Below are 24781 nucleotides of genomic sequence, written 5' to 3'. Positions count from 1 at the left end.
AATACATAACATAGGCTACATTTGGTTTCTATTATCATTTTATACACCTCAGTTGATTTTCTGACTTACAGTAGTAACACAGTAAAACATTTAGCAGAAAAAGGAATTAAGTGATCTTTGGTATTCACCAGTAGAGGACGCTAGTGGCTGCTGAGGCATTGCGCTGACTAGGCCTGCTGAGATTGTTGAAACTGATATAGCCTAGTCATGGCTAGAAATGGAAAAGAGAAAAAAGTATTTCCCATCCAGTCTTCAATGTGTAATAATCAATAGGTCTATGATAAATTGATTAAACTTAGCAGTAGCATACAACCCATCATCAGGAAGGAAGAGGCTGACAAAACTGACATGGAAGGTAGTAGGTAGTAGGGTGTTTCAAAAGAGAAAGAGCAGTATACTTTATGACAGCAGTAGGCCTACATAGTAAATGTGTATATGAAGGGTTCAGATGCAAAAGCCTCTAAATGCCACCTATGTCAAAAATGAGATAAAGATGGTGAGTCTTCTAAACCCACTAAATACCACCATCTTCCTGGTCTGAAATATCGATTTATAGGCAAAAACCTATAGGAGCCTGAATTTAAATGCTCATTTAAAAGAAAAGTGGTCAGACGGATTTAGAGGGTTTTGCATCTGAACTCTTCATATGATCAAACAACAATCTGATACCCGTGCAGAAAAATTATAATCCCTCCCACGAGGTCTCATTCCAATAAATCCGGCCCCTGCCCAAGACCCAAGAAGAGATGCTGATATGATGTTGCATCATTGACTATGGAACACCCAATCAAGTTACATGGACAGTAAGGACATTGGCTTTCTAAATTTATCAGTAATTTATGTCATGTCATATGTGGGACTTCTACCAAATCTACCAATTTACCATAAATGATATCGAGAATGTCTAATATGTGCAACCAGATATTTGCATGTGCCAGACTAGGTCCACAAAGATGAAGACAAATTAGATGATTTCCAACAGAATTTTGCAGATCATGATGCCAATCAAGCCAATGACAACAACACCACCGCTCGCAGTGCCGATGAGACGGTAAATCACATACATTTTACCTAAGAGAGAAAAGAGGAATAATAACACAAAACAGAATTTATAGAGACAGACAGGTATATTATATCTTTTTTAAAAAGGCACATTTTCATGGTTACAGCAAAGTATACAGATTATAAGAACTGTAAAAAGGAATTGAGAGGATCACTCACTGGGCTTTAGAACATAGAGTATACGGATACTTCCATCCGCCATGTCCATTTCCACATTATAATTAACTTTCTCATCAAAGCAAACAAGTGGTCCAGATTCATTCATTTTGGTAACAAGCTTTATACCTCCACAAGCATGTTTGCAATCTTCTCCATTTGCTATTGCACATAGGACACAAGGTCTGAGATAGATAGATAGATAGATAGATAGATAGAAAGATAGATAGAAGAATAGAATTACAATTACTGTGTCTGATATGAAATACATGTAACATGTAAACAGCAATATAAATCAACTAATTAAATCCTTAATAAACAAATAATAACAAATCAAATCAATCAGGACATATCAGATATTAATATCAAAAAGAGTTTGTGTGTAGGGGCTATAAAGGTTGAGGAGAATCTAAATTATGAGTAACATAAATGTAAGAAGACAAGTCAAGAGTTAGACGTAACACTCACCAAAATGCTGCATGCTTTAAACATAGCAATATTATTAGAATAACAATAAGTGTAAGAAACCTGGTAGTTCATTCATTTCCTCAGATAATGAAATACTGGATTACTCACTTGAACTTGATACAAGGGGCTCTAATTTCAGAGCAGTGTCTCCCAAAGAAATCTGGGTGACACTGGCATTTGTTGCATTCACAGTGTCCATTGTGGCTACACAGACCATCTCCTCCTGTGTAGCACTGGTCAGTCAATGTTGAACATTCACAGGCATGACCAGAGTAATTAGGATTACACTCACATGTGCCACAGTTACACTTTCCATTTCCTGCCAGTTAACACAAAGCATCATTTAGCTATTCCCTATACTGTAAATAATGGTAGTCATCTGCAACTGAAATTATATCATCAATTATGGATTAGAGTTTAATTCATGCAGGACTCTCTTTCTTACCCCCACAGATGATATTGTTGTGCCGATTGCAGCTGGTGTCGTCACACTGGCAGTACTTCCCTCTGATGTTCCCTCTGCATATGCACATGCCACACAGGCAACTCCCTTGTCCACTGCATGGCTGGGAGCTGTTCGGGCTGACACACTTCTCGTCCAGCGCAAACATGGTGTCCTTGTGCTCCTGCATCTCACACTCACAACTCTGGCCCATATTCCCTTCATCACAGCTGACACCACCAGAGTTCAGATCAACACAACCAACAGCAGGGCAGTGTATTTGTGAGGTTCTCATTGGACTAGTCATATCTATTTAATGGTATCATTTGCGCATTGTATTGATGTCAGCCAGAGGCTACATACCTGCAGATACCACAGGTGAGAGTTCCTTTGCCCTTACACTGAGGGGAAAAGGGCTCTGTGTCATTGCAATCACAGTTACAGAGAGTCTCCACAGTCACCTGCAGCTCTTCATTTAGACCCTGCACTTTGAGGATGAATGATGTTGGCTCATGCAGGCAAGCGGAGCTAGTTAAGGTCACTGTGAAATTCACCTGTTATTGAAAATAACAGATGTAAGTTCATTGTATTGAGTGTCAAACCAAATTGAGTCACACCAAACCAAATTATGCCAGCATTTATGGAATGCTGGAAATTTACTCAGGAATAATTCATTTGAATAGCAGAAACATTTCAGTATGTTTAAATAAGTTCCATCATAAATTAATTGGATTTAAATATAATGCTGTTCGTCTATTGATAGCTAAAGTACCTGATCATTTATCATAGTATGACTGCATGCCCCTCTCTTCTGATTTTGGGAATGAGTGCCATCACTGCACTGAGAGACATAGGAGACATCTATACCTGGTGGAACTCTATGGTGCTCCAGCAATATTGTGGATGATAGATCCTGATGATTTTTAAAAAAAAATGCAATGACTAGTATTCTTGAGATATAGTATTCTGAAAGATATGCTTTGTTGTACTTACATGATAGGCTTTAGAGATGAGCTGGACTACATTGCTGGAATCCTTCTCCAACACACCTACTACAGACTGTGGGATGAGCTCACTCACAGCCTACACAGAAATGAAAGAATTATTTGAAGACAGGCATCCACCAAAACTGAGAGCACATCAGGTATGTGACACTTACCGTATACTGCTCTAAGTGTTCTTTAGTCACTGCAAAGATGAGTTTGATGTGGTTGTTAGAAAGAGCCTCAGCAACATGGGCGATAGAGGGATAGTCCTGCAAGAAGCACATGCTACATCTCCATATACAGTAGTAGCATTTAAGTTTGTGAGCACCCTGATCAAAATGTCAGGTACTTTGAATAAGAAGAAAATTAACTGATCTCCAAAAGACATAGGGCCCTATCTTACGCACATCGAGGAGCCAGGCGCAACTCTACTCGTATTGATAGTTTACACTGCCACTATCATTATTCCGCCAGGCCGCCGAGTTGACGAGTTGTCAAATGAACCATGTGCCAACACCAGGTGTGTTGATGAAAAAACTAGGTGTGGTCAGGCGCATAAGCACAAATTGCTATTTTAACTCCACTAAAAATGGTAACGCCACTGACCATGGAAAACCTGGTCTGAAGTGAAATGTGCAGTTCTACACTTCTATTTTGAGAGCATGTCAAGAAGTCTATACAAATGGCAAGATCTTAGAAATGAGTCCCTGGCAACACAATACAAAGACTGTGCTCGTTTGCTTAATGATTTTTATTCAGTAATTCATTCAATATTATTAGGGTATAAGTGTTGTTTTTTTCAGGCTATAGTTTTCAATTGTAATGATCCTAAACACACCTCAAAATCACTACCTCTAATGGACTACCTCAACAAGTTACAGGTTTTATCATGGCCCTCACAGTCCCCTGAGCTTTTTGTTTAAGGGAGGAATGGGTAAAAATCCTTCAAACAAGAACTTGTGTTTGCAAGCTGTGATGTTTGCCAAGGAGTTGATACTAAGTGCTGACCAGGCAGGGTGTCCAAACTTTTGCTTTCCTTTTTTTATATTTTGAAACTGTAAAAGATGAAAATTAACATGATCCTTCTTGAATAAGCAAATATTATTTTAACCCATGTCTTTTGGAAATGTTTGTATAGCTATTCCCAGTAATAGAAATTTTGGGTAAGGACACAAGCAGATTTATAACCCAAAGGAGCCCCTCACAAAGTATGTGGCCATGTCATAGAATCCCTCGCTGTTAAGATGACACTTTCCATCATTTGGGTAGTAGATACCGCCTAGTTTTCCATCTCCAGCCAGATGATAGACACCGTCAGAAGTGTAGACCAAGATCCGTGTCACATCGCCCCAGCCTATTTGATCCTGGGATAAAATGATCAGAGTCAGGGTTGCTAGAACTGGAAGCATTGCGGCCTGCAATGTCAATATGGTTTATTTCTCAGATGATCTTTGTCTGTCAAATGTATAGCACCTGGCAGACGGCAACCTGCATTATAGCATCAAAGCCTGCCTCGGGATTGTCTTTATTAGAAGAGATGGACTCTTTTTCAGCCTTCCTTGTGAATTCAGTTACATCCTCAGTGAGTGGTAGGACATGCTTAAAGCTGAAAGAAGGCTGACAGGGCCCTGTATATCCCTTATTGCAGGGTCTGTTTTTTACTGCCTCAATTGTGTTGATGAAGGGATCTGTGGCCTTCTCCACAAAACCACCCAAACCTGCAAGAAATAGAGAATAAGATACTATTCAACCTGTGTTGCAGATTGATTTCTCTGTCCTCTGTTTTCATTCAGATTGATAACAATAGATAACTCAGTGTGAATGTGGATCTATGCAGGTAACCCAGCCTTGTTACATGTACTGATTATTAATTTCCTTCCTCTCAGTCCCACACACTCACCAATCCGGACAGAACTGGAGACATTTTTCAGGGCTGAGACAATCTGGTGGCCCAATTTGCGGACAGTGTCCAGATCATCCCTCATAGAGAAGGAGAGATCCATGAGGTAATACAGGTCAATGGGGGAGCCCTCCGCTCTCTTAAACATCACATTGAATGTATGGGGAACACCTGATCATTGGACAGAGTGAAGGAATAAGAGTCATAACTTTCTTGTCAGCCACTACAACATTATCATGAGTTATTATCAATACCACATGTGTAGTGGAAATGAATGACAACTGGAAATTACAAATAAAAGCATGAAACTGTATTCTGTTAAAGCATGACTTAAAGCAACACTGCAGTTATTTAGCTTAAAGGATAAATCCAATATACAGCAAATTATCAATCTATTTTTGGATGATAAAGAGTGTAGTTCGTTGGGGATCAAAATTATGTAAGTTTTACTAATTATTAAGTGTAAACAAAGGGTATAAAAAAGGACTGTTTGTGCAGTCAGTGTATTATATTATTCTGACCGCCTCCATCTTGCAAAAAGTCTGTACAAATCCATTATCAAACTTCTTGTGCGTCCATTGACAGATGCGGCACATTCATTAATCCTTGGAAGATTGATGATTTAACAACTCAGATTAAGGTTGTTTTGGTCCCCAACAGAAATTTACCATCCGTAAGTGGACCCTAAGTTGAAAAATATCCACTTTAAAATAACGCCCCCAAACTCATTTTAATGATGTAGCTATCACTGTTGCGGGTCCCAAATAACTGGTCTTGCGATAACATTATTTTATCATGCAGGAACATGATCTTTTTTGGTTTGTTTTGCAAAACACAGAAAAATCACCAGTTCTTGCATTGTGTTGCTTTAAACAGTTGTAGCACACACCCAGTCTAAGCTTGATGTGGAGCTTCTGTGGCCGGAGCTGGACTACTCTTCCTGGGTCACTCCAAAAGGGCTTGTCCCTGACGGTGAGTGTTCTAGGCTTGGGATTTATAACCTCCAAGCAGTTACTCCTCCTCAGGTTGTCTTTTGTGTTACACCGATGATTGGTTGCCTCACCAGGCATCAGGAAGTCCTGGAAGGAGTGCATACCTCTACATTACCACTAGATTTAAAAACAAGACTTTAGAGGCTATTTGTCACATCATGACTGATCAGAGCAAAAGTTATGAGTCATAAGATTCAACTGAAATATTGGTGTGGACTTATTAATAATAATGCTCACAGGCCAAAAATGTAGTTTAATACCATATATTTTAAATCCTGCTGCTGCTGATGCTACTGTTCCCCCTAGGACTGAAACTTGCGGGAAGTTTCAACTCAAGATTGATAGCATAAAATTTCACATCTCAATGTGAAGGCTACCCATATCTGGGAAAGTATTATGTGATCATGCTTGCATATATATTATGTCAGTCTTAGGGGCAGCCGTGGCCTACTGGTTAGCGCTTCGGACTTGTAACCGGAGGGTTGCCGGTTCGAACCCTGACCAGTAGGCACCTGCCCTTGAGCAAGGCACCTAACCACTCAATGCTCCCCGAGCGCCGCTGTTGTTGTTGGCAGCTCACTGCGCCGGGATTAGTGTGTGCTTCACCTCACTGTGTGCTGAGTGTGTTTCACTAATTCACGGATTGGGATAAATGCAGAGACCAAATTTCCCTCATGGGATCAAAAGAGTATATATACTTATACTATATATAATTCCATGAAGGCTCCCCAACTTAACTTCCCATTGCCCCTGTGTTCCAATGCACATATTGCTCACATATGGCACACACTCCTCCAGCAGCTACCTGCTCTATGTGCAGGCTCAACAACATTTTTGCCAGAATCAGGCTACATTGTAGCATTAATATCAACACTCACTGGACTTGTGTTTGTCCCTTTACAAAGAGACATCAAAGTGTTTTAGTGTTCATTTTCTAGATGACACTTACCCTCTGCTTACACCAAGCACAACCTGCAGTGCTCACACAGGCAGAGCATGTTGATTGGGACTTGCACTTTCCCTGTACACCTAAATGAAATACAGATTTATAACAAAACAAATGTTAAGAGTGGATCATTCTGTAGGAAATGTTATATTATTGGCTTCTTTAAATTTATAATAGTTTATTTTTACAATGGAGTATTATGGATGACGAGGCGTCTTGGCAAAAGTAATAAAATATGTCATTAATTTGCAATTGTAAACAGTAGTAAAATGAGAAATTGTGAGAATAATTTGTAAATGACACATTAATCCAGCTATAAATGCGTCTAATTTAAAAAAGAATTTACAAAACCAACATAATTCATAAATGAAAGATGGAATTTCATAATCCTTTTGAAAATTCTGTTTAATAAGAGAAATAAATGATCGGACGCCCTAATTTTGTATTTAAAAGAATTTAAAATGATTGACTCCAAACTAATAGCTGACTACTTCATAAACACAGTGACGTATTGGAGGCTGACCAAACATAGCCTGGCGACTGCCATCCTGTCAGTCGGATACTAGTCTGTCACAGAACAATACAACATTTCCCACACACACAGGTAGGGCCAATCAGTGACGAGTGGAGATGACATCCGTGATCAATGTGACTGGTTAGGTTGGACCAATGATTTTGATGCTAGAGTTAGAAACTTTTCCAATCATCAGAGGCCACTCTTCACAAAGTGAATGAGGCTAGTCCAAACTGTGATGTCAGAAAGATGCAGCTGATGTGCAGAAATCATTTGGATTCTTCTGCAGGAGCGGAGAGCTTTATTTATAGATGCTGTACAGCATTGTCAGGGGCTCTGCATAAACAGTGTACAATTTTGGATTGACATTTGTCAAACCCTGAGAAATTATACATTTTTACAGATGACTTCCTGGACAAAAATTTCAGTTTTCTTTTTTTTTTTTAGCGTAGTCCTATTACTCTGTCATACATTTTCTATTTTGTAAGATGAAAAATATTCAGGCAGAAATGAGAAGATTCATAACTTCAGTAGTATACTTAAAAATATACATACTCGTCTTGTGACTGCAGCATATCAGAACAGCTGCACTGAACCACACCCAATTCATCTTCCAGTACTCAGAGCACTGACCTGTTCAGGGTTTGCCAAAATATGAAACCCTGAAGAAAATTAACATGATAAAGACTTTTTATTATCCCAGTGCATATATTCTCTGACCAAATTAAAAAGGTGGCATCTTTATACGAAAAAAGGTTTCTTTTTCTGAATCAATAGCCTAATAATACAACAAGTAAAACAAAGGGTCTCTCAAGGGATATGCAAACTAGACTCTCTCTTATCTTTCAGTTCCCACTGCATTTGTGAAACCACTTAAACACAATTAATCAGGCAATGTGTTGTTATGATATAATTTAACTATAATAGCCATTTAAGAACATTTTGAATCTTCCTATGGGAACATAGTTTATGATGAAAAGGTTCATAGGGTTGCTGACATTATCGATATTTATCTGAAATGCACACTGAAGGGGTTTAGTTCATTAGTCTCACTTGAGATATAAGCAAATGCATAAGACTGAACTGAGAGCCACTGAAAATGTAAAGGTGACATCAAAATATACTAGAGCACACATTTTGACTGCCAAAATTAGTTTACCTGACGTGCGTTTAAAGTTGCAGATGTTGTTTTGGTGAATGGTCTTCTTGGTGAATGATAGAGATCACAGAGCAGCAGGATCGCTTCAAGGGTGTAACCTCATGCAAATTACCATTTGTTATGGTGTGTTAGACGTAGCTATTCCTACTACTATAACTAGATGTACCGCAGAGCAGTACAAAATATGACCAGTCCTGCACATTATCTCCGCAAAAATAAATCACTCTTGTCAATTTGTCCCCTTCTCCTACTACAGCCGTAGCCTACTGAATAGCACTTCGGACTTGTATCCGGAGGGTTGCTGGTTCAAACCCCGACCAGTAGGCACGGCTGAAGTGCCCTTGAGCAAGGCACCTAACGCCTCACTGCTCCCCGAGCGCCGCTGTTGTTGCAGGCAGCTCACTGCGCCGGGATTAGTGTGTGCTTCACCTCACTGTGTGTTTCACTAATTCACGGACTGGGATAAATGCAGAGACCAAATTTCCCTCACGGGATCAAAAGAGTATATAATATATACTTATACTTATACTCCATGCTCTACATGTAAATGAATGTGTGTATGTGTGTGTTTGCTATTGTGTACATTTGTGCTTCTGTGTGTGTGTGTGTGTGTGTGTCTGCCTTTAAGTGTGTGGGGGGATGAGATGGCCCCTTAAGACCAACAAAAAATTGGTTCTCCTAGGCCCTCAGGTTCTCGAGATATTCACAGAAAACTATGTCTGATAAAAATGCAATGTTCCCCAAGTGTATTTTTGCCCGTTTCAGATGTCTTTACCTCTTTGCTTGTTTTTGTTAATGACAATATTACTTTGAACAAAGAATCACAGAACATACAGGAAGATTGTTAAACTCTTAACCCCAATTAATTATGACAGCTGCGATCATCAACTTCCTAAATTTTTGGTCAACGATTCCCAGAACAAGGCTATCCATCCTGGTGTCGTCCACAGGCAGTGGTGCTTTACTACACTTCTTATTTGAGTCTGCAGATTTCAATTCCAAACCATATTTTTAAAGACTGTTTCTCTCAAATTAGTTCTCTCACATTCTGAAACACTACAATAGCACTTACCTACATCAAACTCTCCAGATCTATATCAGAGACTTTCTGATGAGGAGACCCAGCACTCAAAGAATCTCCCATAGAAATTGTATTGGGTTAGTTTTTTAACGCAAACATGGCAGTTGTCTACACATATTCCGTCCCTTCTGCCGCCAAAAATTGACATGTGAATAAATCGTGCTAATCGTGTGGTATGAAGTGTGGGTTTCGGATACTTACTATACAACTCTGCTCTTTTCTCTAACTCTTTTATGTTCTGTCATTAGTGTAGCAAGTGAAGGCAAAACTTGGTAATCAATCGGCTTGTTTTCGCACAACACCTGTTCGAGAACAAAAGTGTGTATCGTACTGGATTGCAAGTGAAGTGATTTCCGATTCAACTTTAGGGGGTCAACTTCATTCACACATTAGACCCGGTCATTAAATTACCACTTGAAACCTGGGTTCCACCTTGTCTGATTGGGGCTACTAAATACAAAATTACACACTAAATACTAAATACAAGGCAATATTACACAATATATAACAATGACTTTTATTGTTGAACGACATTCATGTTAACCTCATCTCAATTTCTTCAGCTCATCAGCCAGATTTCAGCACTAGGGATCCAGTCTCTGATGGAAGGTCCATGTTGGAATAATGTCTATGTGCTTGGACTTAGCCCACACAATAAAGCCTTGTACGTGCAAAGATATCCAAGCACAAAGTGCTTTGTAGACACAATAAAGAGGTAGATCAAAAAAGTTATGGAAGAGAGAGATAGAGAGAGAGGGAGTAAATTACCTTAATTTCAACTAGTTTGTAGATGTGTAGTTACTTGTTTTTAATGTTGTGAGTAGAGTTTGTGAGCAAAAAACCTTTATATGACAACACAACTTTTGTTGTGATAAACCACTTTCCCGTTTTGTCTTTAATTTATTTAGGGTTCCTTTTTTTAGGCTCTTCTTACTACAACATGCTCCAGAGCGGCCTTTTCTGAAGTGTCCAAGTCCACGTCGTAGTGAGCCAGCACCTTCAGAATAGGCCTCAGTTTCAGCCACCACTGTGATTTTGGGATGCGGTGCCTGGAAAGTGACAAGTTGTTAGTGTTAGACCATGAGGCATCACACTTTTGAATGTCTGGCTGTCTAAAGCTTGCATGTTTAGAGTCGAACAGGACAGGAGGAGACACTCACTCAAAATCGACGTCTGCTGCCAGCTCTGACAGGGAGTTGAATACCAGGCCCCTCTTCCTCATGCCACACACACACGCAGAGGTTGGAGTGTTAGCGAAGATGCGGCCTGGGAAACAATAATACCCATAAGATACATAACACTAGACAAACCATATCTCAAGTGCCCTGCCCTTGATGTTGCATCACCCCCTGGTGATACAATGATTGTTTAAGAAAGCAATGCAATGATATACAGCTTGCACTGGTTGAAATGGTAAACAAAAAATGTGCAGTAACAGCATTTATAACATGACATGGGTATACACTATACAAATGATGATAAGATTAAATCTATCCTCAAGCAGCAATCATCAGGGTCCAAGCAGCGATTAAAATGTGTCAGTTGCAGCACTAGCTCTGGACAAAATTGATGAAGCATCTTGCATCCAAAGAATGAGGTAGTGATACATGTCAAACGTGTCAAATTTCAAGTTTTAACCTTTACATCACAAGGTATTGATATGGGCATGTCTTGATATATAATCTTTATCAGGGGGCTAAAATACTGTAGACGTGCTGTGTATCAACAGCGGTCATAATGATATATATTAGGGCTGTCAATTGATTAAAAAATTTAATCGAATTAATTACATACTCTGTGATTAATTAATCTAAATTAATCGCATATATATTTTTTTTTGCTGTGAAAGTATTTTAAATGTTTAAATTAGTGCTGTCAGTTAAACGCGTTATTAAAGGCGTTAACGTAAACCTATTTTAACGGCGTCAATTTTTTTTATCCCGAGATTAACATTCTTTTTGGTCTAACAAACTTTGTAGTTTTTTCACATGCTGTTGCAACAACTAGTAACAACTACAACTCCACACAGGATTCAGCTAGACCGGAAACTAAACAATACGCACTGACGAATGGAATGGAACATTGTATGTGCTGCACTTACACGCCCTCTTTTAGGGGAAAGATGACTGTTTGAATATAATGGAAACCTATGCTGCATCGAAGTGGGGAGCGAAAAGGGCTTATAAACTTTTTAAATCTTGAAACAAATGTGAATAAAAGGCACAAAATAAGGTTGGTGTAAGAGTTATCTGTGTTTTTATGGGATTAATGGTGTGTGTGTGTGTGTGTGTGTGTGTGTGTGTGTGTGTGGGTGTGGGAAGAAGCAGACATGGCAACACCATCAGGCCGTTTTTTAAAAGTAAATGTTCCAATCAATGATCTAGGCAGCATATGTTCTTCTCTCTACTTCATTTTACAGTCTGGTTACTGACTAGAACAGCTTGGGGTCAAAGGTCATACAGAATCGACTAATCTGCACTATTTTTTTTAATCAGTTATTTTTTCTCAAATTAATTAATCGAAATTAATCAGTTATTTTGACAGCCCTAATATATATATAGATATATATATATATACACTCTTGCGCTGTAAATTCCGATCTTACGTAATACTTCACCATTTAACATCGCTCAGGTCCCCAACGAAGGTTTACACTTGGGATCATCCAAAAACAGACCCTAGGTTGTTATATAATGGATTTCATTTCAATGGATAAATCATTTATCCTAGCTAGGGATGTAACGGTATGAAAATTTAAGCTCACGGTTATAGTGACCAAAATTATCATGGTTTTCGGTATTATCACGGTATTTCAAAAAGTGTGTTCAATATATTCAGAAAGCACTGATAGGCCTACACAAGCTGAAATAGTTTCAAAAAGTGTCCCGTTCACTTTTTTCTTTATGTTTAATTGGCTATGTGCTTATAGCTTAACTTACGCTACCATAACTTAGAGTTTGCCATTTTTGTTATTTGGATGCAATGAGTGAGACCAAAGTAAGCGTTCAAAATAAAACTTTAGGCTACTGTATTCTCCTGATAACGTGAGTGGAATGGATTTAATGTGGACGCGAAAAGACGCAGAGTGTCTACATGATACAGTGCACATTTTGCGGTAAAAAAGTTCCGCCTTTTAAAATCAGGTGTAGCCTAATCCGAATCGTAGTTAAAACCATCAATTAGAAAACAGAATCAGTAGGGTACCAGTTTTGTTCCATTGTACTAGGCCTACTGTATGTCAAAAGCAGGCTCGGATGACGCTGGGAAGGATTAAACACACGGTTTCCACACCGCGGTAATCAACAGTGATAATCATGATGTTTGAAATGAAGACGGTAATTATTATCGTCAACATTTTTATCGCGGTTTACCATTATACCGGTAATCGTTACATCCCTAATCCTAGCTTGTACTTGGACCGAAGTATTCTTTGATTGAGTACGAGAACTATGTAGACTAGAGCATGTACTGATAGACTAGTTATATTCAGTGAGTGTAGAGAGGTGCAGGGCTCTTCAGTATACTTTACCACCACTCACCGTGTCTGTAGCACTCTTTCATTTTTTCGGTCAACCAGAGGACAGCCTTACATCCCATCTTGGTAGCAAAGTTCCTGTCGAATGGTGTCGGGGAGCCGCCCTGGTGATGGATGACATGAGGCATTTAGAGGAAGTGATACTACACTGAGAAACAGATGTTTCATAGTGTCAAGTAATGGGAGTCACGTGTGAGGATATTACCAACAATCCAGTGAAAGGTTCCTAAAGTTTATAAATGTTTGATTGAGTCACAGGTGGATAATTACTCATTTAAAAATATATATGATGCTTGGAATAAGGACCTTAATATCACAGATACACATACAAAATGGAAGGAAGGACTAAACCTAACCAATAATATTACCATCAATGAAAACCTGAGGCTTATACAATATAAGCTCATGACAAGAATATATTACACAAAATCTAAAATACATAAATTTGACCCATCATCCTCTGCTTTGTGTGTGAAATGTGGCTCTCATGTGGACACTCTTATACATGCCTTCTGGGAATGTAAGAAAATGAAACAGGGTTGGCTGGAAATTCAAAAGTTGTTGCCTGAAACCTGCAAAATTGAGTGCAAATTAACACCTACACTATGTATTTTGCAGAGAACAGATAATCTGAAGTATCCAATAGGATGGCAGATTCTTTTTTCCTCCTTGGTTTATAAGAAAATCATTTTGAAACATTGGAAAGACACACAGGCCCCATCCATGCAGGCATGGAAGGGATTGATGAAATATTATTTAAGTATAGAAAAAGCAATGTGTGAGGACAGAAATAAAATAGAAAAATGTATGTATGTATATAAAAGTATGGTAGGACATTTATGAATCTTTATCATCAAATAGTTATAAAGACTACACGGGAGAACCTCATGGAGAACAATGTGTGAGTGTAGGGGTGTTAGTGCGACCAGGTGTGTGTGTGTGTGTGTGTGTGTGTGTGTGTGCTAGGGCATCCAGCAGGTATATAGGTATGTATGGAGTATGAATGGGTATGGGTGTCCTAGGTATATATAGGTGCATGGGTGTATGAGTAACAGAATGTGAATACCATGCCTGAGTAGGATTGTAAATTGATAATAGTTAATATGTCTGTACTGGTATAAGCAATTTCTGTTACATGTATGAAATCAAATAAAAAAAGAAAGGTTCCTAACCTGCTGCATGTGTCCCAGAACATTCTTACGGCAGTCAAAGACTCCTTTGCCCTCCTCAGAGTACAGGTTGAAGATGAAATCGGTTGTGTAATTTGAGTTGCAGCTCTCATTCCTGTGCAAACGCAACTGTGTGTAAGCTCTTTATCTGTCAAAAAGTATCATCTTTGGTTATGCTTTGGTATCAAACCTACCTCAGAATTAAACCTCTCTTTACTGTGGTCTTCATCTTCTCTGTCAGATGCCTTACATTTTTCTGTCAATCACATGCCAATCAGTTAACATCAGTTAGCCTTGAAAACTGTACATGTTGCTGACAATCTAGAATCCAATGAGATGCTGTTTTGCATGGGAAGTGACTGGAGTCAGGTTTGATGGAGGTTTCATTCACCTCCAGTTCAGCAATGCCAAACTTTTCCTCGTAGATGTAGGCAGCGTCAGCTCCCGCTGACAGGCCGGCCATGGTGGCTAGGTAGCCACAGTAGCCGCCCATGGTCTCAATGATGAAGACACGGCGCTTGGTGCCTGCAGCAGACTGCTTAATCCTGTCACATGTCTGGGGAAGAGGGGGGAAGAGGAAATCATGTGTGACTGCCACAACAGCTCCATGTGAGGCAAATGATAGTTAGGGGAGATGTGGTTATGTGTTGCTTTGCCTGGCTATAGAGGACCCTTTCAAGGGAGTTCCATTATCAGCATCATAGTTGGCCCCACAGGGCTTCCGTTTTAACATTCCATATGTTATCTTAATGCAGAGGAAGTATTAACGTTTTTCATGTGACGTATTCTAGGTTCTATAGCTTTGTTTACAACCAGCTGGTAGGCAAGGGACAAGTTGAACCCATTGAACATCGTTGTCTGCAGCTGCCTCTCAGTAGGCTACATCTCTGTATTTCAGCAATGTCAACATTTCAGGCATCAATAAAGGTGTTAATGAAATGTTATCCCATTGTTCAATATTTGATAGCCTGTCACAGGAACGTTGTTTCGCTAAAATCGCCCTGATTTGGTGCATTGATCTGTATCGGAGAACCTGCATGTAGCCTAATGGTAGCCTAACTTTTTTCTCTGTTCAAAACTTCGGTTTACACGAAGACGATAGCCTTTCTTAAAAGCTGTGAAATTTGACCAGAAAGGAACATGTCTTCCTTCTGAAAGCTGACACAAAATCAAACAATATTTGATCATTTAACTTCAACTGAACAGCGACAGGTTTTGGTAGGCAGTAGACTCAGCAGACTTTAAAACGGTAGCCTAGAAGCTACTGTTATAGCCAGCGCCAGTCAGCATCATAACATTAATGGCTTAGTCATGAATCCTGTAACATATTATATCATATAACAGCGATGGCTTATTCCAAGACGATCTGCATGGATATATAACCACCCAGAAAAACTCAGAATGTGAGTGATAAAGTTCATTAATTGTGTGAAACTTTTTTATTAGTTATTAGTTATATTTCATGAGACAAATTAGAACAAACTGTTCCGGTAAAAATAATCTTGCCATGTTTAAAATGCTGCACTTTTTCCCTTCATAGCCTGTCTCTGGCAATTCATTTTTGGATGACTGTAGATAGTTGTATTTTAGCCTACGTCTTCGTAGACAGTAGGCTACACCATTAAGCTATCTTGAGAATAAAAGACTTCACAGCTGCTAACGATCATCCTCCACAACCAGGAGGATAGGTAGGCTAAACGGTCGCTTAAATCAGCCTTTTTTGCTTCTTATTGTAAAACCAACTGTTAGGGCCTACACAAGTGGTCGGCATCCCGGTCAATATTTGATATTAAAATTTCAATTTTGAAGCTATTTGTAACTATGTGTAGCCTATGCAACCCGACTGTTGTAGGCTTGCCTACCACTCTCTGCAGTGCCTTGCCTACCATTCTTGCCTACCACTCTAGTTGTAAACAAACGGTCACATGACATTATGACGTAGGTGCAAAACCTTAATAGAACGTTCAAGCATTGTTTTTGTTTTTATTGTTGAAAGGGTCTATAGAAAAAGCAAAAACAATGCTTGAACGTTCTATTTGGTTCCCAATCTACTTCCTCTGCATTAAGATAACATATGGAATGTTAAAAAGGAAGTCTTGTGGGGCCAACTATGATGCTGATAATGGAACTCTCTTGAAAGGGTCTATAGAGCCGAAGTGGGCTGAAGGGCCCACTGATGAGGTTACTACCATTACACTGGGTAATGCTGTGTATGTAAACGTGCATGCATGCATTGATGTCTTGAAGAGTCACATCACACGACTGACCGTGGTGATTGTGTTGAGGGCTGAGTCGGCACCGATGCTGAAGTCGGACCCAGGCACGTTGTTGGAGACAGTGGCGGGGATAACCACCATGGGGATGCACAGCTCCTCGTACTTCTCCCTGCCCCTCACCAGTTCCAGACCACCAGAGTACGCCTGCAAGCACAGCGCAGTGTTTGGACTCAGAGACTCAACATACCAGATACAATACTGCAAGTGTGTGTGTGGGTGTGTGTTACAGGATTCTTTTTACATTTACCTCAAAGCCACCAATGATGACTAGGGCATGGATACTATGCTTGGCAATGCTGAGGCTGATTTCATCCAGCATCTTTGCCGGCATGACTCTGTAAGATCACAAGCGTAATCATTTAACGCATAACTTTATAAGCAAAAATGCCTTTATAGCATAAACGGTCTAAGCAGAATCCTGCCTTACCTCTTTGTGCCCAAAATGGAGCCTCCCTTTCCTGACCAGCCACCGACGGTGTTCCATGTGATTGGTTCAATCTGACAGCATAAAATGAACAGCTATGAGGAGAGCACCACAAAAATACCCATCCATTCATCCGCCAGCTCATTAGCTAAATCATTCATTCGGTCATTTGTTTATTTGTTTGTTTGTTTGTTGTTGGCTTGTTCGTTCATTCCTTCCTTCCTTCCCTCCACTCCTCTTTCCTTTGTCTATTGACTACTTTTGCATTCAGCACACCTTCTGAGTATCACTTCGCATGATGCTCCTGGTGTTGGGTTTGCAGCTGCCATGTCCACTGTCTTACCTGTCCGTGGGCCAAGCCCTCGAAGCCGTCGTGGATGGCGAACATGCTGTGACCCTGGAGGATGCCCATCCTCACGGTGGCACGCACAGCTGCATTCATGCCCGCGCAGGGGGCACCCACATTGACAATCGCAATGTTGATGTTGCTCTGTGAACATGGAGCGAAGGGAGACCGAGTTGGAAAAAAAAAAAAAAAGTCTTTTTTTTTTTGTTCAGCACACTAGGCAGAAACAGACGAGGTCAGAGATGACCCATACCTTGACGTCTGGGAGATGCACGTGTGCCAGGAGTTTGTATGTGTTCCAGTTATTCTCAAAGCTCCTGTGTGATGACAACAGTCAAGGTCAGTCAATAGCAATGCGTATACAGACATCAAGTTGTTTTAAAAAACAAGGACTTATAAAAGGGAGATATGTGAGACAAAGTGTTTACGCACTTGCCCCTGAGTTTGACAGCCTCCTCAAATTTGCCTTCCGCCATGGCTCTGGTGACATCCTTTGTCTAGAGATATTTAAAGTGAGATTTTTGTTAGCTGTGAAACTGAGGGCAAGGACGTGGATCTTTTTGCTCCATGTGAAGTTGCAGAGAGCTGGTAACCCTTAAAGGAGTACCGTCACACCGGTGTGATGGGAATGTTGAGAAATGAACGTTCTAAAGAATATCTGGGTTCATTGAATTCAACATAGAATTTTAGAACCTTCAATTGTTGCGGAACTTAGAACGTTCAAAAACCTACACAGCAAGAGTGGCGGTGTGGCGCTCTTACCACTTGCACGCACTCCATGAGGGGGAGACGGACGGCCTGGTTGCCTGACAGGCTCACCACACAGGCGGGAGTCTCAGGGGTGGCCTCTAGCAGGGCCATCACAGCCTCCACACCCATTCTGCTGCCCTGTGACACATCACACACATCACACACATCACACACAGCACACACAGCACACACAGCACACACAGCACACACAGCACACACAGCACACACAGCACACACATCACACACACACACACACACAGTAGGAGTATGATAGGTATGACATATACAAAAAGAGGTAAATTTTAAAAAAAGAATGAAAGAAAGAAAGAGAAAGAATTACTAAAACTCTGTCGAAGGCGGAGGGGGTTCCACCTCTCTGCACGTGCCCCAGGATTGTGGAACGAGTGTCAAAGCCCAACCTCTTAGTCACAAGCTGTGAACGACAACACAGATAAATCAACGTTAGACAGCCTGACCCCCTAAACCACACTGAGTGACCAGACTTTAAGAGCAGACGAGAAAGCGAGAGAAGCTCACTGCTTTGATTTGGTCGCAGGTGATAGGCTTGCCCAGTTTGTTCATGGCCCCCTCGGCCACGATGATGATGTTCAGGCGGGAACCACGGCTTCTGGTCTGTGGACACGGAGAGAAGACTGGTCAGAACGGTCAGTGCTGGTCTACCAGGAGTGCACTGCGTGTGTGATGTGATGTGATGTGGAAATGTGTGGAGCTCATGTCTAATTTTTTTTAATAGTTTTTATTTTTTTGTATTGTATATACATTCTTTGGCAATATTGTAACTTTTACAGTAAGAGAGAGAGAGAGAGAGAGAGAGAGAGAGCGAGAAAGAGAGCATCAGTGAGACACTCACGTCCATCATCCTCCTGCACATGTGGTCCTCCCAGCCCTCCTCTGGGGGCATCTCAGGAATGAACACCCAGTCAGCTCCACAAGCCAGAGCAGTGACCAGGGCCAGATAGCTGAAGCACAAAGACATCAACACACATTTGGTTTTCAGTGGCCTGCTTTAGAATATTACCATACACATCCACTCTAACTGTAACGACCCCAATACAAAATGCCTGCTGTTCCAGGGCCCTAACATGGTGAAGATGAGAGAGGGAGTCAAATAGCAGCGCTGGGGAACCAGCCTCTGGTTCAACACGATTTGTTGAATATCAGTGGCGATTACTGACCACTGAAGACTGTACACTATCCGGCAATGGTCAGACATCAGGCATCAGTGAACGCTATGTAGATGTGATGCTGTGATGAACACTGGAATCAGATGCTGTTCTGTGAATGCTCATCTGCAATAACTCATATTTTCACTAAAATGTCAACTCTTTGCCTCTCTGTCCCCCTTCTGTATGCGGTGGGATTGATCAATTCCAACCAAGTCCAGCAAATGTAGACACAGGACGACCCGTCCAGCTCCAGGGCCCATCTCTTCCAGCTGTTGAACATTCATGAAAATAAGGAGTTTGGAGAAGAGGAGCACTTACCCACAATGCCTGCCCATCACCTCCATGATGAAAGCCCTCTGGTGGCTGACAGAAAGACAGAGAGAAATGTTATTGCTAGCTGTTTTTTCTGAATAAATGTTTTAAAAACGAATTCTGCTTTATTCCTATGATTCAAACCCTTTCGATTAAAGAATATGTAGAAGAATATGTAAAAAGAGAGTCAGTTTCCCAGATTTTTTCCCATTAGAAATTCATGTATAGGAACTCAGCCCAGCGTGTCTACCTTAAACACACTACCAGTAAGCAGGCCGCTTACTCTCACACACACGCACACACACACACACACCTCTGGGCAGTGGTGGTGATGCAGTCCACCACCTCCATGATGCGGTGCAGGGCGGAGTCTGTGCCAATGGTCATGTCTGTGCCGCAGAAGTCGTTATCGATGGAGCCCACCATGCCCACGATGTTGAGGTGGGAAGAGGCCTTGGCCTCAGCATCAGTGATCCTGCCTGTGGAACGGGGGGTGGGTGTAATAACCCACATTAAATCAAGGACAATATAAATTATGAAGAAAATCCTCCATTATTTCCACTACACAAGTACTGTAGTTGCCTCCTTAACTGAACACACTCGGAAGATTTGAATTGAATTTCCCCTTGGGGATCAATAAAGTAATCTGTCTGTCTGTCTGTCTGTCTATCTGTCTATCTATCTATCTATCTATAGATTTGACCCTCACCAGATTTGACCAGATCTATGAGCAGCTCCTTCCACTCTGTGCGGAACTGGTTGGCCCCAGTCAGGCTACCGTCGCCTCCGATCACACAGAGGTTGGTGATGCCCAGTTTCACCAGGTTGCCGGCAGCCTTCAGGCGCCCCTCCCGTTGCATGAAGTCCATGCAACGGGCACTGCCAATCACTGTGCCACCCTGCAACACAGGAAAGGAAGTCAAATATTTGCATGACACATGCACATGATACACATGAACCGTACCTCAAACCAGCTTGGAACTATTTATGAAATGAATAAAGAGTAGATCACTAGTCATGTGAGTGTGAGGAGTATGGAACAAGTCACTACTAATGGGACACCAGTGATGCAGCCAAGACTACTGGAGCTGAGACATACATAAGATCTTAGCGTAGCATCTTAGTGTCCTCTAGTGGCACCACACCTGCTCATCCTACCCATGCACATCTCTCTAGAGTCTCTGTCTGCTGCGTTCTGTTAACAGAGTCAGTCACTCGGAAGGCCCTTCCCTCAACAGCCGTCATTAAAGCTGTCATTTGTGATAGTCTGGTAAAACGCACTTGTTCCACACAGCCTTTTTTTACACCTAAGTCTGACAAAGGAGGCACCATAATCTTTTTTAAATAAACCTAATAAATGAGCAATGAGATATTACTTTAGAATGCTGGGGATGTGGGGGTATCTGGGGATGTGGGAGGGTGTGGGGTGAGCTGGGGATGTGGGGTAGCTGGGGATGTGGGGGTATCTGGGGATAAGGGAGGGTGTGGGGTGATCTGCCACCGCCTGACTCACCAGCTGCAGCATCATGGACACGCTCTCCCAGGTAGCGGGGCGGATGTTGTCCCCTCCATCAACCAGGCCCTGGTAGCCCTGCAGGTAGCATCACAACACATATTATCTGTGAAAAGCTAAAATGATACCGATATTAATAAAATAGCCAAACAGTCAAAAAGAAAAACCTGTAAACTCTGGAATACTCAACTCTGAGCACAGAAATTCCCCAAAACATGTAAATGATGATTTTGTCTATGTCTTGTTAACTTACCTCATGGACGAAAAAGACCTTAGCTCCAGTGTACAGGCCAACTCTGACTGTTGCCCTGACAGCAGCGTTCATACCTGCAGGAGAGAGTGTACACTTGACCTTCCATTTACAGGGTCAGATAAGCTAAAGGCCAGCCACCCTAGTGGAATCAGCTACTAAAAGGCAGTGGCCTACAACAGAGGTTGATTATATATTTGGCAGGTATATGGGTGTTGCTCTAGATTGTTTTGTATATTTCAACATGAGGAATGAAACAAACTCTACTCCAACAACACTGTACTAATTGATGTTTTTGAAACAGAGAATTGTCAAGGTACTTTTGTAGCCCCTGCTTGGCAACATGATCTACTCCAAGCACACAGCAAAGCCCTGTATATTTCACAGCAAAGCCCAGTATATTTTTGGATATGAGCTCTAGTAAAGACTTTACTCATTGTAAAGTCAAGTTGTTGCCATACACCCATCACATGTATATTTTGACCAGTTCAAACTAAAGGCCAAGGTGTCTGGATAGTGCTGGAAGACGTGCTCCTGTTTCAACATTGAACAGCTGTGGAACATGGCAGGCCTCCATGCTGCTCTCAATACTGTATGTCATTTGACAAAAAGGTCAGTGTCTCTAAAATTAGCCGCAAATAAGATAGACACACAGGGTAGCGAGCGCAGCAGAGGACAAGGGGACATAAAGGCTGAAAGTGATAAGTCACACAACACAAGAACACTTCCCACGCAGCTGATAAATAAACAAATAAATAAATGTCAATCATGGGAAATCTTTACATCCTGGACTTTTATGTAACTCCTCCATGGGGTTGTCTAAAACTGACTCCATATAATGGAATAGGTTCACTACTCTTGTGTCATATGATGGCTCTTTGAAAACAACATTATAAACAAGTACATTTTAAGTCAAATGAATGCCACTGAGCACTATTTAGGCATGCATCATGTGGTATGAAACACTAAGGGTTCTCACTAGTAGGACAGTTCCCACACTGCCTGTCTGTAAAACTGAGTGCATGACTTGGTATAGAATTCATTTGACAAAAATAAAGTTTCCTTGGCTTCACTATTACAATTTACAAACAAGTTCAATATAGGTCCCGCCCACTTCTGAACAGAGACTTCCGTCTTTACTCGAATGCTCCTGAGGTAAACAAAGCCCATCTGACTACACCCAAGTCCACCTCTGTTGGGAGACAACCTAAGCTCTAGCTAGCAGGTTAGCACTCAATCACTCAATCCTATCTGTCAAGATTCTTCTGCCATCACACAGGCCCAGCTCCCTGCTTACCTTGGGCATCTCCTCCGGACGTTAGCACAGCAATAGCCCGGCCCACTCCCATCTTAGTGGGGTCCTTGACCACTTTCGGGTAGGACATCTTGGTAAAAGATGCAAAGGAATCGAGGAAAGGAGGGGGAACAACAACAGATAAGGCACTTCCCTAAACTCTGTCTCCCTGCTCACAGGATTGACAGCCAGGAGGGAGTTCAGTTTTATACTGACCCACCTCCCTCCTCACACCCCCATCCCACCCCCACACGCATGCTCTCCCATGACTCTGAACTAAATATAAGCCTGTCATGCAGCCTGGCTAGTGCATTCACTTTTCCCTGGGACTTGAGACACGTCGGCTCTCTTTACTTTGACAATCTTAATCACCAAAGGTTTATGCAAGCATTAGATTGAAAATGTTTTCATGAATATTTAAAGTGTATAACAGCAGGGCAATTCAGATGTGTTGCTTTTCAGTGCAGTTTATAATAGCAAGGGCTCCCACCAACTTATTCTAATGAAATATGCATATCACCAAGGACATACTTGTTGTCATTGTTCTCAAACGCACTTCCATTGAGAATGTTCCAGTCTGGATCAAAAGCTGCAGGGAACACTTAGGAGCAACATAAAGTGAAGGCCCTTAAAGGGTTATTATCTCTTAGTACCTTGTTATGGTGTAGGTATGTTTTGGAAAAAAAATAAAAAAATGCTGGTTGATTTTTTGAGTGGCAATTTTTCTCACTTAAAAAAAAATGCATTCCCTGATGTGCATGTGCCATGTGTATCGTTTCACATTCAACAGCATTTTGTTTACATTCTTCAGTTCATGAAAATGTAAACAAATCATAAAGAACCTAAAGTAAACAATCGAGATGCATACATTTCAGAAGAATAATCTAAAATAAAACACTACTTAGAGGGCTTCAGGCTTAAAGCAAATGTATGCCGATTTAATCATGTTATGGTAACATTTTAGTAACAATAAAATTAAGTACATTTCTATATCTTAAAATCAATTTTATGTGCCACATGTTAAGGTGAGGAAGACATGAACACACCTTGTGTTTTATGGCCCAAGCTGTGCAGTGTGTTATTTGCATTTGGATCAAAAATGTAGAAATTGTAATGAAAGCATCTGAAACACATTGCCAAAATACAGTTACAAGACAAACTGCATTTATTTATGCCAGTTGTCCTGTTAGTATTTGCAATGTGGTCTGTTTAAGTAACCTATTAGCAATACAGTTAGCCAAAAACGTTGTAATGCCTCTAATCAAAACCAAAAATTCAAGGAGGCTCCAATTTAGGGTGTAAGCGTCCAGGACATCCATTCTGTACCAGGATTTAGTTGAAGCACTGACGGACATCAAAGCACAAGTACTAGTTTAAAATTGTTTAGCCTACCTTTATGCCTATTACTTTCAGTCCATCCAAACAAAAAGGTGGATAATAAAACCTGTAGACACTGAAAGAGTTTCGCTATATTTAAAAATATTTAATAATATTTTTGGCTGAGGGCAAAAAATGTCCCTTGTCTCAGGGTTTGCTACATGTGCTACAAACTATCCAGTGACCTGGTGTAAATACCGGAAATGCCATGCTATATGCATGGCACATATAACCTTGCCTCTATGGGTTGCCTGGCATTCATTTGCTGAGTCACCCTCAGTCAGAGTTGCAAGCAACAGAAATGCGTTGCGGGCAAGCCCTTCGATGCCACCATTCAAAAAACACAGGCTGAGCAATTAAACATCACAATGGGACGCTTTCTGGGAGTGCACTTGCCTAACTGGCAGGTGGAATGTGAATGAAAACCCGCTTCGATAAACATGATCTCCATGACCCCACTGGCTCACAAGCCGTGTGTGAGGTGTCGATCACACGACGCTATAATCTAAAGGGCAAAGAGGGTGATGCTGCAGGACAGAAAAGGCCAAATGTGACACCGGCCGTCCTTTGCTCTTTCCAAGAGACAGCCATTGAGGAGTGTGTGAGGGAGGACACGAGCGCCAGCTATACAGCACTACAGAG

The 24781-nt window shown here is 41.1% G+C and overlaps 2 protein-coding genes across 3 annotated transcripts; both read right to left on the bottom strand.

Moving 5' to 3' along the window:
- Nucleotides 1-580: 580 nt before the first annotated feature.
- Nucleotides 581-8758, bottom strand: LOC125292957 (integrin beta-7-like). Of its 2 annotated transcripts, XM_048240544.1 has the most exons (15): nt 8626-8758; nt 8022-8128; nt 6956-7035; nt 5904-6093; nt 5015-5185; nt 4588-4832; nt 4320-4478; nt 3288-3383; nt 3122-3211; nt 2901-3041; nt 2492-2682; nt 2132-2358; nt 1795-2005; nt 1222-1403; nt 581-1071 (listed from the first exon to the last, which is right to left on the bottom strand). In XM_048240544.1, the coding sequence occupies exons 2-15, from the start codon at nt 8074-8076 to the stop codon at nt 965-967; spliced, it is 2145 nt and encodes a 714-aa protein (XP_048096501.1). In that variant the 5' UTR covers nt 8077-8128; nt 8626-8758; the 3' UTR covers nt 581-964. The 2 variants fall into 2 exon arrangements, with proteins under 2 accessions (XP_048096501.1, XP_048096502.1); XM_048240545.1 differs by lacking the exons at nt 581-1071; nt 1222-1403 and having other exon boundaries at nt 1624-2005.
- A 1451-nt stretch (nt 8759-10209) lies between these two features.
- pfkma (phosphofructokinase, muscle a) lies at nt 10210-22954 on the bottom strand. The gene is made up of 22 exons (XM_048240543.1): nt 22766-22954; nt 21472-21545; nt 21219-21296; nt 20415-20604; nt 20019-20184; nt 19712-19756; nt 19078-19186; nt 18744-18839; nt 18547-18639; nt 18219-18344; nt 17889-17953; nt 17710-17773; nt 17454-17600; nt 17114-17184; nt 16934-17021; nt 16678-16830; nt 14802-14966; nt 14605-14666; nt 14414-14525; nt 13246-13345; nt 10867-10972; nt 10210-10755 (listed from the first exon to the last, which is right to left on the bottom strand). Exons 1-22 carry the CDS (start codon nt 22851-22853, stop codon nt 10626-10628), a joined length of 2328 nt encoding a protein of 775 aa, XP_048096500.1. The 5' UTR covers nt 22854-22954; the 3' UTR covers nt 10210-10625.
- Nucleotides 22955-24781: the final 1827 nt, after the last annotated feature.

Source organism: Alosa alosa, chromosome 4 (genome assembly GCF_017589495.1).
Source record: "Alosa alosa isolate M-15738 ecotype Scorff River chromosome 4, AALO_Geno_1.1, whole genome shotgun sequence".
Classification (NCBI taxonomy): domain Eukaryota; kingdom Metazoa; phylum Chordata; class Actinopteri; order Clupeiformes; family Clupeidae; genus Alosa; species Alosa alosa.
This window is presented reverse-complemented; position numbering and strand designations above follow the sequence as displayed.

Bases quoted from the DNA above. Each gene is read 5' to 3' on its own strand.
- LOC125292957 (XM_048240544.1), bottom strand. From the start codon at position 8,076: ATGAATTGGGTGTGGTTCAGTGCAGCTGTTCTGATATGCTGCAGTCAC. The intron at 7,036-8,021 runs GTATGTATATTT...TATTTCATTTAG, and splicing joins ATGCTGCAGTCACAAGACGA to GTGTACAGGGAAAGTGCAAG. The intron at 6,094-6,955 runs GTAAGTGTCATC...CACTCCTTCCAG, and splicing joins GTGCTTGGTGTAAGCAGAGG to GACTTCCTGATGCCTGGTGA.
- pfkma (XM_048240543.1), bottom strand. From the start codon at position 22,853: ATGTCCTACCCGAAAGTGGTCAAGGACCCCACTAAGATGGGAGTGGGC. The intron at 20,185-20,414 runs GTGAGGGTCAAA...CCCGTTCCACAG, and splicing joins CATAGATCTGGTCAAATCTG to GCAGGATCACTGATGCTGAG. The intron at 19,187-19,711 runs GTAAGTGCTCCT...TTTGTGCTTCAG, and splicing joins GTGATGGGCAGGCATTGTGG to CTATCTGGCCCTGGTCACTG.